Raw genomic sequence first — 13,434 nt, 5'->3', positions numbered from 1 at the left:
GGGCTGTTCTTGGAGGAGTTTGGGGTTTTTTTTTTTTTTGAGAGGTGTGCTTTTTTTGTTCATGTTTAAAATAAACCTTGAGTAGTGTTGTTCTTTGATAGGGTGGCCTTTTGTCCCATAAGACTTCTATCCTTATCTGTGAATCTTTCTTGATCCTTCTTTGAATTTTTAATGTTTGTTTTGTGTTGCTGTTTTATTTTTTAAGGAGCTTGTGTTGTTTTTCTTTAATTGATTGCCTGGTAATCTTACTTTGAGAAGTAACTTGCATCATGCTCCTGAGGCAAATGAGCTGTTGCCAAATTTTGTCCAAAATAATCAATATACTTACTGGTAAATTTAGCTAACAAATTAATGAGAGTTGAAGTTAACAAACCTCTGCGTGTTTTTCCAGGAAGGAGTCCTTTTCTTTCTGGTCCTGTTATTTGTATACTTTTATTCCAGAGCTTTTCTTTTTCATCTTCTTAGGTCAAGAGGATTTAGTTAGGCAGTCTGAGATGAGGCTTCTGAACCGAACACCTGAGCAGGAGCGCCCTCGGATCTTGCCTCCAGACCAGCGTCCCCCCGAGCCACCGGAGCCTCCGCCGCTCACTGATGAAGACCTTGATTATCGGACAGAGAATCAGCATTTGCCTATAAGTAACTCTTCAGGAGCAGATCCTCACGCAGGAGTGAAAGCAGCTCTTCTGCAGCTGCTGGCTCAGCATCAAGCTCAGGCGACAACGGAGGAGCCAGTACCCACGGGTGTGGATTATCAGGCTAGGGACTCCTATGTAACAGGCCCGGACTACAAGGATAACTTTGGCTCATCGTCCTTCTCATCTGCCTGTTACAGCACTAGCGATGGAATAGGAAGCGGATCATCAGGAGTATTAGAAAGGAGGAGTTTCCTTGGAAACTCAGATATTCAGTCCTTGGATAACTACAGTACTGCTTCATCTCACTCTGGTGCTGCCCCTCCTCCATCGGCCTTTCCAGAATCCTTTCCCAGCTCAGTAACTGGTTACGGAGACATTTACCTCAATGCTGGCCCCATGCTGTTCAGTGGAGATAAAGACCATAGGTTTGAATACAGCCATGGCCCGATCCCGGTTTTGGGGAGCAGCAGTGATGCTTCCACAGGGCCAGAGAGCACGCACTCTTTGCCCACAAAGATGCACAACTATAGCTATGGAAGTAATTTACAGGAAAATCCCACTGGCATCAGCCACATGCATGGACAGACTTGGACTTCTCCTGCCCAAGGACCTGGCTATTCCCAAGGATACAGGGGACACATTAGCACATCTGCAGTGAGAGGGCGAGGCAGAGGATTACCATATTGAGTATCTGTTTTTCCTCAGGCACATCATTTTTATCTGGAAAAACTTCCCCCCCCCAGCTGCAATTTAAAGCAGCAATTCAACAGACTTGAATAATGTTAATTCAACAGCTTTATTTTTATGTGGAAAAGGGTCTTGCATACAGTAGGAAAAATTAAAAAATGCTTACAACTCATGCTGTCTAAAAACTAGATGACTTGATTGTACATGTTCACAAACTCTAGTTCTGACTTTTATTTTGTATTTTGGCAGTTTTAAGTGGATGCTAAATTTAGGGACATCAGCTTTTTATGGCACTCTTTCAGATCTTCTGAACTATGCACATTTGTGCTTTTTTTGTAAGTTTGGACCAAGTTTTATGTAAAAAAAGAAATTTTACAACAATCAAAGCAGGGCACTGATTTATTTGGTATTTTTCCTTTTACAGAACTACCTTTAGTCAAAGGTCACTGTCAGTCTTTGCACTGCTTTCAGTGTTATTGTGGAAGGTGTACTTTGTGCTCATTTCAGATAATAAAACACAACCTTTCTCTTGATGCAAAATTTTATAAATATTTGGTCAACGTTTTTTTTTTTTTTCTTTTAAGAAAAAAAAGAATGGGTGTTCTGGTAAAATGTTCTCTCCATCTCCCACACTTGTTTATATAAAAACTGTTTTACTTGAATGGTAAGTGCCTTAACATGTAAGCTTAAGGTCTGCAAAAATTTGGAAGTACTTCGTAGGTTGCTATGAACATAACACCTAAACCTAGGTAATTAACAAGAGAATTCAGATAATAATAAGAAACTCAAACAGGTGAATATTGTGGTGTTTACTTCACATGGGCCAGTTACTTAGAGACCTGATCTTACCTACATAAAATTGTAATTTCCAAATTGAACTTCATGAGAAACGTTGAAAGTGAGGAGAAGAATGAAGAGTGTAGTTTTTTCCTCAGCTCCCTGTTGGAGTTGTAGTAAGTGTTTTAGTTCCTCTGCCAAATAAACTATACTTTGTATGTCCTTACCAAGTGATGAGATAGTTTTTTTTCTCTTAAATGTCAACAGCAGTAATTTCTTTACTTTGTGTGAAAAGCTGACACTGTTTGTCTTTTTACCCCAAGTACTGCATTGTAGGAAGTAACCAAAGGAAAAAAGACCAGTATTTAAAGCAATGGCAAAATGTTTGACACTAGTTGTAATTTGCTGTAAACTTGTGATTGTGCCAATTACTTGATTTTATAACTGCTATTCCACAGAACGTTTTAATATTGGAATTGAGTGTCTCGGAACAACTAAAATTATTATAGTTAAAACTCTTACCAAGAGCCACCCTCATACTAATTATGACTTTCAGCATGTTTTTGTTGGTTGGTTTTTTATTTTTTTTCTTTGTTTGTTTTTTTGTTTGTTTTGTTTTGCTTGGGTTTTTTTTTTTTTTCTTTTCCTCTGACAACAAGTGGTCTCTCTCCTGCAGAGAGGAGGTATGGTTATATTTTGCCTGTACGTAAAAGCATGTCTTGAAGCCCATATTGGAAACAAATTTCCAACTGATTATCCAGTTGACAAATCGGTACCTTATGTAACTGAGTGTTTAAATACTACTTTTTAAAAAGTAAAATTTCTACTTACACTATTACAAATGTCTTGTCAATGACTTTTTGGATTTTCAGAATAGAAGCCACAGCTGTTGGTGCTTTGTTTTAGTTAAAAATCCTTTAATTGAAAATGATTCCTATATGGCTGATTCCCACACTGTAGAGCATGGAGAAATTCCCTTTGCTAACTGTGTAGTGTTTGAGGATCTGGCAGATGAGGAATGGAGAGTCCTGCTGCTTATGCTGTCTCCAAGTCTGGCAGTTGCCTTCATTAGACACAGTAGAAAATCCTGCTATCTGAAAATAGAAGTGGGCCAGGTCAGAAACAAGTACTTACAACCTGAATAGCCTGTGCTTAAGAATGACAGTGCACTGGACTGTTTTTTCCTTGAGTAAGGACATCCCCATAGCGTTTTTTCTGCTAGTAAAATTTTAAAGATAAAAATCATTAGTGTCATTTAAATATGGACAGTGAAGGCTCTTTGTTTACTAATCTTTAAAAAACCCAGACCCACAAATACACACACAGATTGCTTTTTTTTTTTTGTATTTTTTTTTTCTAGAATCAAGCAAGAGACTTTCAAACCTTATATGCACTTACTTTCACTAAAGATGTGTGGTCTGGGGTTACTCACCTGCACTTAAGTGTAACTGCAGGCAATAGTTGGCTAAAAACACAGGTAAGTTCAAATGCCAAGTAGTTCTCAGAGAAATAAATTAATTGACTTCCAATACAAAAATACAAGGACACAAATTTTCAAGTCATTTAGTTAGTTTTATTCAATGCAGAGAAGTCGGTCCCCTCTGCATCTGTAAATGAGTGTGCAGTTTCCTCATGGGCTGGCAGTACTCTCAGACATTGTTCTACCAAAATAGATTTCAGTCTTTGGCCATGAAAAGACCCCAACAGCCCCAGCACAAGTAATCCTGACTGTGAGGAGAGGAGGTGCAATAAACAGTTGACTTCCAGATGAATCAGAAACAAAACTGGCATGCTGTAGCAGATGAATACTGTACAATGACTTTTCCCCAGCTTAAGGGTTACTAGCCTGTGACTTTGAATACTGTATTTGCCTGGGACAACAGTGTTGGGATAATTTGGAGGGAAAGTTAATGTATTTCCATATGTGATAACTCTGAAAAAATTGACTTCTCAACCCACGGAAAATTCTTGGCTCTTTTGCTGACACATTTCCTCCTGGGCTGGTGGAGGCGGGTGCAGGTGAGGAGCTCTGCCCTTGAGAGTGCAGCAGGAGGATTGGTGCCTGCAGCCACTCTCCACTGGCCTGGAATTGTATCTGGGCAGCTTAGCAGCCAGGGAACTTCCTGGATCTAAGGACAGTAGGTCCACATTCATTTGTACTGAACCTGTGTATTACCTGTCAGCATTTCTTTGGAATTAAATCATATGATGAGGTGCTTACGGCAGCATTTTACCCTTATGCATGAACTCCACTCAGCAGAGAGTCTGTAATAGTTTGGCATTTTACACCATGTGGCTCTTGCATTTTTGATGCAGTAGTAGACATTTTGAAAACAGCATTATTTTTCTGTGGAGCTGTGGCTTTTATTACTTTCTCCCTCATTCCTTTGGGTTTATGTTTTCTATGCTGCAATTCCAAAGTGAGCTACAGAGACCTGGATACTACATTGAAAAGTAAGTGTTGTGTGTTTGTATTTCTAAATAAACATACTGAAATACTGTAATAATGCACTATCCAATAGCAAGTACTTCATAATTTATATTAAATGGTCTTTAGCCATACCAAGAGAAAGAAAGTGAGCACGAACTGGACTGCTTATGACCATGACTTAAAACACTTAGACTATTACAATGCTTAAATACAGCCAAAGGAAAAGGAAACCACTTTTATTGATTGCTAGTTGTTGTCCTGAACAGAATGAGCAGTGCTAGGGAAGAGATATAAAAATACATGTATCCTTAAATGTTAATACACTTTTTTGGAAAAATAATTTTTAAATGGCAAACTTCTATATTTTCTTACATTTCCATAAAACGTGGTCTCTCTTAAGTTTCCTCCATCCCATAATAGTGTAAGGTGCTTTCTAAAAGCAGAGGCAGTAAGTGCCATGTTGTAAGTTCTTAACGGTTTTGAGCACTCTTCTCCTTTTGCTTTCAGTTTTGGTGGAGGTAGTTTCAGTTTTGGTGAAGTTTACAGTTGGATGAGTTTAATAGATAATTGTGTGGTAAAAACTGAAGTATTGAAGTAACACAGGATACCTCTTGCCTGCAGGCAAATTAGGTCTTAGACCACGAATTCTGTTTCTGAGAGAGAAAAATGTCAGATGTACTACTTGCATTCTTCTTTTCATTAATAAAACATGCAAGTGTTTTATATACAACATTTCTCCAGTCTGTTCTGTTACAGTGTTTTTTACATGAGGAAATTTTAGCTATTACCCTTCTTGAGAATTTTGGAATGTTCTGTATTTGCAGAAGTGTGTAATGAAACTAAGGAATCACCAGAAAATTTATTTGAATTCTATCTTTAAAAATAAAATTACCTTGGGTTGACTTAAAATCAAATTGACTTGCTTATCAGGGTGAAGAAACTTTATTGCAGGAGTTATTTCGAGACAACTTAATTTAAAATAAATTGTTATGCTTCAGCTTGCTTACTCTTTGTTATTTTAAGCCATTTGTATATAAAATGTATTGTGCGGCCTGTAAATAAAATACATGAAAATTGAAGTCTTTCCTTGTTTTCCCTCTCTGGTTGTCAAATAGCATTTCAAAAGAACATTGGGTTAAACAATATATTCAGTGTATTGAAATTCTGCAAGACCCATTTAGTGCTCCAGTCCAGTTTCAAAGGAGCCCTGCAGGGACTGGCAGCGTGGATGATGCAGAAGCCAAAGCTGCAGCAGAGCATCCCTTTGAGCACTGATGGTGCCCCAAGAGCAGGGAGAGTGCTGGGACCTGGGTGTGGGACAGGGGCTTTGCCCGTGCTGAGAAGCTGCTGCTTCAGCACCTGTGAGCTGCTCAGGATGGTGGGCGATGGACAACGTGACATTTTTTCGTTGCAGTGTCCAAGCAGAAGTGCAGTTAATATTCTCCACCGCTGTCTCTTTAAAGAGGATGGTGTGCATGTTCGAAGCAATGGGAAATCAAACCCAAAGATCCAGACACTGTGAATTGAGCTTGGCTTAAGCAACTGTGCTTTGAATGCCTGAGGCTTTTCTAGCTTGTTTCCTACTGTATTAGTTAATCTAATGAAACCTTTTGAATCTTTCAATAAATGCTATACCTTCATCCAAAAATATGACACTTGCTGTTATCTTCAGTTCTCTTAAACTTGAGGTTGGGCAGAGTGCTGCTTCATCACTTGTCATTGATAAAGTCAATAGATGGGCAGTGAAAATGCAGTTGGAAGTTACAGGGGCCAGCAGCAGTTACATAGGTGTCATTTGACATTAGGCTGACAAGATGTGTAGCTGCAGCCCAAAACATCTCACTCTGGAAACAATATTTTGGTGACAGCTACAATTAAAACCTGACCTTCAGTTCTGGTGACAAGCTCAGGCTGTATTTCACAGGGTGTTGACTTGCACGTAGCAGATCCGGCAGTTGTGCGTAACCAATTCTAGTTGTCTGTTCAGTTTTTCTCATGAAAGCTGCTATTGCAACTCATAACAAAGTTGTGACGAAGTTGGCTCTGGTTTATGTTGGAGCATGAACCTGAAATGGTTTGAGAATGGTGTGGCATCCCTTTCATTGAGCTCTTGCTGCCATCGGGGTAGCCAGCTGTGCAATAAGGTACCAGTAATAATTCCGGTGGGATCTGCATTTCAATATCAGCTGCAAGTAAAATAGCATCAAGTGAAAGAGGAGATACACAAGTAACTGCAGAACAGCCTGTATCAACACCGAGCAAGGAATGGATCTATGAAATTGGTGGCAAGAGAGGAAACCAGTCCTCTTGTCAGAGCCGTGAATTATTGCCTGCTAGCTTTAAAGAACAATGCAGTTTTGCAGAAATCTCTTTTAAAATATCTGAACCAGGATTAGGTTGCTTCAATTTTTAAGGAATGCCTATAAAACCTGACAGGCCATCTGGATGAACAGGATTAGAGCTACCAAACTCCCCCACCATGTGGAAGAAAATGAATGTCGGAGCACTTTGCAGTTGCAGTAAACATGGGCAGACATTTGACAAATAAGGGTAACTTGCATTTCCCAGCCAACTGCATTCACTTTGATGGAGCTTGAGGGTTTTGCTTTTAGAGTCGTTTACTTGTAATGGCTGCTTATTTTGGGCCTTTTTTATTGCCTATGGAGAGAAGGCACAGTCAGAGGAACTTTGAGGCTTATGGTAATGTTTTCTTTTTCTTCAGTTAGAGCAGCCCTCGCCAATAGGCAATACTTGGATCACTTCACACAGCACGTCTTCAATTCTTCAACAGTTCCTCTGGGGGAATTTTGGACGTACTATTGATATGGCAAATCTCACATGATGAATGTACCTCTAACAGGACTTTTTGCAAAGAGGCTCTGAAGCTTGTTTCCCAATATTAGGAAATACAGTGTAGAGGAAACATGGCTAGGGGGAATACTCAAGGGTAAGCATTACAGAAACCAGCTCTGTACTCGCAGATCTGACATCTGTGTGCTGCCCTTAAGGTAACTTGGGGAAATAAGTGGTTAGTATTTGACTTGTGCAGATGTCTCTGCTGTACTCCCTCCTGTGTGCTAGGTTGTGGTATTAGTTGCTAGAGGACATAGCTAGAAGCAAGTTTAATGTGCAGCAACCTCTAACACAGGTGCCTTTTTTCTTTCCTCCTGCAAGTTTTTTCCAGACCCGTTTTACAAATGTGTAAAGCGCATCAACAGGTTCCATCACGGGGAGCAGCACTCTCCCTTATGGCCTTTCGAGGATCTTGGTTTTGCCCAGGTGGCAGTGGTCAGGAAGCACTGATGTCTGCTTGCCCTGCCTTTGGGAGCCTCTCTGATCATCAGTGCCCGAAGAGCTGCCAGTGCTGCTTTCTCTCCTTGCTCTGTCTCCAGGTCACCCTGAGAAAGGAATGGGCTGCACAGAGAGCTGAACAGAAGCCTGACTTTGGGAGGTGATTTTCCTGAACAAGGAGTAAGGAAGAGATTATTTTTTATTTTCATTCTCCTTCATCCTTACCAACTGCAAAAAGTATCTACAGGAATGGTTTCAAAGCAAGACCTGTTTTGGTGGTGGTGTGGGTTTTTTTTGTTGTTTTTTTTTTTTTTTTTTTTAGTTTTCTGCTTTTCTTTACTGGTATTGCACTTCAGAGAGCATTTGGATGTTAGAAACCACCTGCAAATCAATGTAGGATTGAGAAACTGGGACTTCTGCTTTGCAGCTAATCCAGTAGCAAAAAATACATGGAAGTTACAGAAGAGGAGTAGGCCATTCCCTGCCTTCCTGCACTAGAGCTAAAATTAAATAACATCCCCACACTGGACAACAGAAGATGATCTGCACAGCAGACAAAAACAGCAGCCAAAGTTATCCATATGCAGTCCTGTAACCTTTCCTGCCCCACAAATACTCTTGAAAACTCGTGTCATCCCTGGGCTGGAATCCTTGCCCTCAAGACAAGGAAGGCAGTGGACCTTCTGACTGCACAGGCACTTTACTGATTTCTTTGCAGAACAAAGATTAATTGTGACCATTTTTTAATCCCATTTTTTCTAAAAATTGTTGGGGAGGGGGTAGGGAATGGACTAATAACTAGAGATGACATGAGAAATGAACAGGAATCTATTAATGCTGTATATGAGAAGTGGAGTAGTAAGTAATAGCTCAAAACATATCTGCAGATGGTTTGGCAATTCCACATCAGGAAAGTATTACTCTAAACCTGGCAGATTTTAGAAGCTATAAACATTTTTCTCCCCAGACTGCTTCTTGTTATGGATTACAGATCCTGCTGTGAGACTTCCAAGCAAGCGCATATGTTTATGCAAGACAGTGAAACAAGACATGCAGGTAGTAGTAATTATTTTTATTTGCAAACTGTACTTGCCACGACAATGTTACCTGTTGGGAATAATGACAAACAGCCAACAAATTCAAGAGAACTTTGCAGACCTCTTCTATCAGAAATTCAACCCAATTTCAGCTTCTACCATCAGATGAATGGTGACCTTCTCTTTCAAGTGATCTCCTGGGAAGCTCCAGTCCAATTTGGTTTTGGCTATTTCTTGCTAGTCTCAACTGTCAGAATGCAAATTATTTCTTCATATCCAGGGAAACGTTCTGCATGCTTTATTTAAGTGACTGTCATTTGTTGCTACCTTGCAGCCTCTTCTACTGTTTTGTTTTTTTTTTTCTTTTTCATTCCTCAATCCTGTATTGTTTCAGCATTATGGAGCTTTTGTATTGTAAAACTATTACACAATGCCCTTCATTATGGGAAGCTGTTAATCAAAGCACTGAATAAGTATCTCCATCAAGTTCTAAAAATATCGGATTGTTTGAGATGCAGTCCCAATATGCAACTTCCTCCTGTCTTGGCTAAAGTATGTTTCTGTCTAAATATTTAATCCATATAACATGTTTCTGGTGGCAAAAGCAGAAGAGGAGTAAGGAGCATCCAACAGAACTAAATATGGTCACTGCAGTCCATATAAAATAAGGAAACTGGTAGTTTAAATTTAGGTGAAATCATCAATTTCCTCTACAGGACTGGGAAGAAAAATGCTATGAGAACGAGAGGGATCAGTTATACTGACTAAATAAAAATAAAAATGTTTGCAACCTTCTCCTGACAACGTAAGAGGCTGTAGTTAACAGGAAAAAGTCAGGATTTCATATGCAGAATAGAAAGAACATCAAATATAGATGCTTCACTGATACTCAATTTGAAGGAATTTATTTCTTGTGTTTTAAGCATGGTGGATATTTAAAACATTTCCTGCTATAGGAAATGGTCGTTTCTACACAATGCAGAGACAACAGTTTGACAATATGAAATCAACATGAAAAATACACAAGCACTTGCTTTGCTGTGCAGAGTGTTTAGTAGGACATGGGCTCCACCCTTCCCAAGAAAGCATCATTTGGTTGTGTAATGCCTTGACAAGTCCTGTAACTCTGTTGAAGGATTTCACAGGGCAGGAGAGAGAACACATCCACAGCAGCATTATTAAATTCATCAGCACATAAACAGACCCAACAAATGGGCTTAGATTTCTTATTGGTAGGATGCTCCAAAGTGCACCAGGGAAGCTGGCAGCTACTACTGTTTTTCAGAGCAGTTCTAAAACTGTTCCTAAATGGGAAGGCAAAAGCTGCCTCAAGCTGTCATTAAGCACTCTGTAGGTTGTCAAAAAAATCAAGAAATCAGGTTTGTAACACTTGTATTATAGACCCTGTGTTTTGCAAAACATCATCTACATCATGTGAAGTATTACATATTGCTGGAATATAAATTCAGCATTTGCACAGCTTGACCACTGCTAGGAATGCATTAACATTTTTAGGCTTGATTTTCTGTAGCTTTTAAAAAATAAAATGCATTAAAAGACATATAATTATGGTGACAGTTCTATGCTTTAGAAAGTGATGACATGACTTAAAGCTCCTGTCCAAAAAGAGTCCCTAACTAAAAAACCCTTCAGGTCCTGAAACCTCAACTCTGGAAATCAATTTGTGGATTATTTTTCTGTTTTGAAGCATAGAAAGTTTATCACAATACTTTATAATACTGTCACAATTAGCCTTCTGAGTCATTAATCTGAAAAGCTGAACCACAGGAGATTGAAAGAGCAGGTGCTGCACCAGATTAGGCATCAATCAGTTATGAAGATAATAGTCATTTAAAAAAAAAAGGAAAGGTCTTGTTAAACTAAAGCTTAGTGAGCTAAAGACTGTTTTGATCCATGATAATTGCTTGAGAATCTTCCACTGGAAGGTGCTATGCTTCTGATTACAGCATAAATCATTTCCATATGCAGTGAAATTCAATAGAGTAAATATTCCTTTTCTAAGGAGATTGTGATCTCCATTGCTATGGTGTTGTGAATGAAAACTTAAAACTATTATCTTAGGTTGAAATTGTTCCTGCCATCACTGCAGATTTTAGTTCAGACTAAGGACAAAAACCAGAACCTCTGTTAACTTCAGCAGGGATTTCCATTTAATTCTCCAGTGTCAGAATCTCCCTTTTAAACAGAATGTTGGGGGTTTTTAATAAAACCACCTTTCATTAAAACAATTATGTATAATTTGGCATACATATTTTGGCCACAGAAGACTCCTTCCTGGAGAGCTGTGAAGCACACAAACATGTGGATTACCCAAGAAATCATGGAAATTCTCATCTATTCGAAGTTTTTGAATGCTTATTCTTTTGATAAAAGCAATGTTTCTGAGTCTATTTGTATTCTCTATAGTAGATTTGAAAGGTGCTTGAGGAAATCAGAGAGTTCTTTTCAGAGCTCTATCAAAACTTGGAACATTTAATGAACAGTTACAGCAGAGAGAGAGATGCTTACAGATGTATCATTACAGATGTTCACCATGTATCATTAGCATGTGTTGGAAAGCATGGCTGACTTTCTGCTGGCATCCCCCCTCCCAGGAAGGCAATGCATTTGAAACTTGATCTGAAAATGTTATTGATTAGGGAATGCAATAGGGAGAGCAGAAAACACCAGGTTCTCTTCTGCCACTAAACAATAATAAGGCTTAAGCAAGACATCTCCACTTGGTATTCATTCATTTTCCCATACGCAAAATGCTGGACTAATAACGTTAACCCCTCTGAACACTGATGTGATGCTTAATCTATTAATGTGTTGGTTTAGCTTTATATTAAAAGCAATGTTTACATCTGTAAGGTGAATTTCTGTTTAGCAGGATATAGGGATTAAAGTTCTTTCTACAACTGTGAATCACTGTTCTGTTTGCTCAGGTCTTCCATACTTGCCTGTCTGGAGTAACAGAGAGGCAAAGTAATTAAAATATGAGCCCTGATTTCTAAATCAGATATAAAGAGGTGGGTTGTACCTCCAAACAGAAGCATAAGAGATGGAGAGGCTTCCACTAAAATACCAGACTTTGCCTAGAAAACTTTTTTTTTAGACGGCAACTCTAGTTTAATAGTCTTCTAAGCATAAGCTTTACTGTACTTCACAATTTCCTTTACACACTTAAGGTATATAAAAGTTTTACAATTTTTCCACTTTTTATATGAAAAATAAATTTGGTTTGATACTCTTTTCAGACAGAATGAATTGTATTACTAACTTCAAAGTTTAACAAAACTTGTAGCCGGAAGGTTCATGAAATATGTATGAGCCCCAGCACTTTATGTGCCTTTTTACTGGATAAAGGCACCGAGAGCTGGTGGCTTTAAGTGGCCTGGCCTGGAACTCCCTCTGGGAATGTTTCTATTCTTATGAATTTAAAAGAAGGATGAAGTGACAGCAAGCAGATGTCTGTGTTTACATGACTCCAGAACAGACCTCTAAGGAGAGGAGAGGGAAATTCCAAGAAAAGCTGTGAATTGTTTTAACTCTTTCCACCTGGGACACCACAAAGTCTTCGTTGTGGTTTAAACAAATCTGGTAGTTTTATGAGGGTGTTGCCAGGTGGGGTTCAGATATAACATTGTGCAGGATTTCACAGGATTTTGCTTCTCTCTACCACCAACTGATAGACAGTGAGATTTGGGATTTGACCAAAATCTATGTAGCCTTTCTTAGTAAAAAGTGTATTGCACTTACTGCTTTGGTTTATGGATACTGAAAAGGTCTGTATCCCATGCCTCTTTACAACTAGAATCATCCAAGTTATCAATTTCACTTACTCTTTGAGATTCAATATGTATAGATACTACTTGGAACTTTAAAACCAATTCTTCTTTACCATTTTTAAAGATCCTTAAAACTTGCAACTAGTAAAAAGAAATTCAACAGGACCTCAGGACAAAAATAATGAAGCAGGAGTGTGAAAACTGCAGGCAGAAAAAGCAGCAGACATGTTACAGATTGAAGTACCTTTGTAAATTGCTTTGCAACTGATGTTGCAATAACGTTATTATAAAAAAGATGGTCACTGGCAGCTCCCTGAGATTAACTGTTAGAAAAGCTCACTGGGAATTAACTTTCTTGTTCCAGCCATCAGCAAGCTTAGTTTGAAACACATTTTAAACGATTCAATCTTAATCTGTATGATTTGAAAACACTTGTTGTATTTGCTTTGTCAGAACTAGGGGAACAGTGATAGTTCAGAATCGAAAAATTATATTGTGATACACATAGCTCTGAATAATAAATTACATGTTTATTTTATAATAAATAAATCAACACATTAAAAAAATATATATGGGTGGCATAAGTGACAAAAGAGTGGAAGTCTTTTAAGAGAGAAGTATCTGGCTCAAATGAAGTGTCAGTCACAGAAAGAATATTGGGAAAACCTGGTGGAAAGTAACTCCAGAGAAAATGCATGGCCACAATCTTGTGGAGCCCGTGAAGAAACAGTGAGGGAATGAGTGCAGATCTTACCTTTCTTCAGCTTTCTACCCTTTTGTGTCCC

General features: G+C 38.7%; 1 protein-coding gene across 4 annotated transcripts in view; it reads left to right on the top strand.

The window, feature by feature from the left end:
- CDK13 (cyclin dependent kinase 13) overlaps positions 1 to 5,609 on the top strand; it is a 47,795-nt gene extending 42,186 nt beyond the window's left edge. For all 4 annotated transcript variants that reach the window (XM_088167735.1, XM_088167746.1, XM_088167741.1 and 1 more), the window contains exon 14: positions 466 to 5,609. In XM_088167735.1, coding sequence (XP_088023861.1) covers positions 466 to 1,322 — 857 coding nt within the window. In that variant the 3' untranslated portion in view covers positions 1,323 to 5,609. The remainder of the gene's footprint in view (positions 1 to 465) is intronic.
- The last annotated feature ends 7,825 nt before the right edge of the window (positions 5,610 to 13,434 follow it).

The sequence above is a fragment of the Sturnus vulgaris genome, chromosome 1 (genome assembly GCF_052056855.1).
Source record: "Sturnus vulgaris isolate bStuVul1 chromosome 1, bStuVul1.hap1, whole genome shotgun sequence".
Classification (NCBI taxonomy): domain Eukaryota; kingdom Metazoa; phylum Chordata; class Aves; order Passeriformes; family Sturnidae; genus Sturnus; species Sturnus vulgaris.
This window is presented reverse-complemented; position numbering and strand designations above follow the sequence as displayed.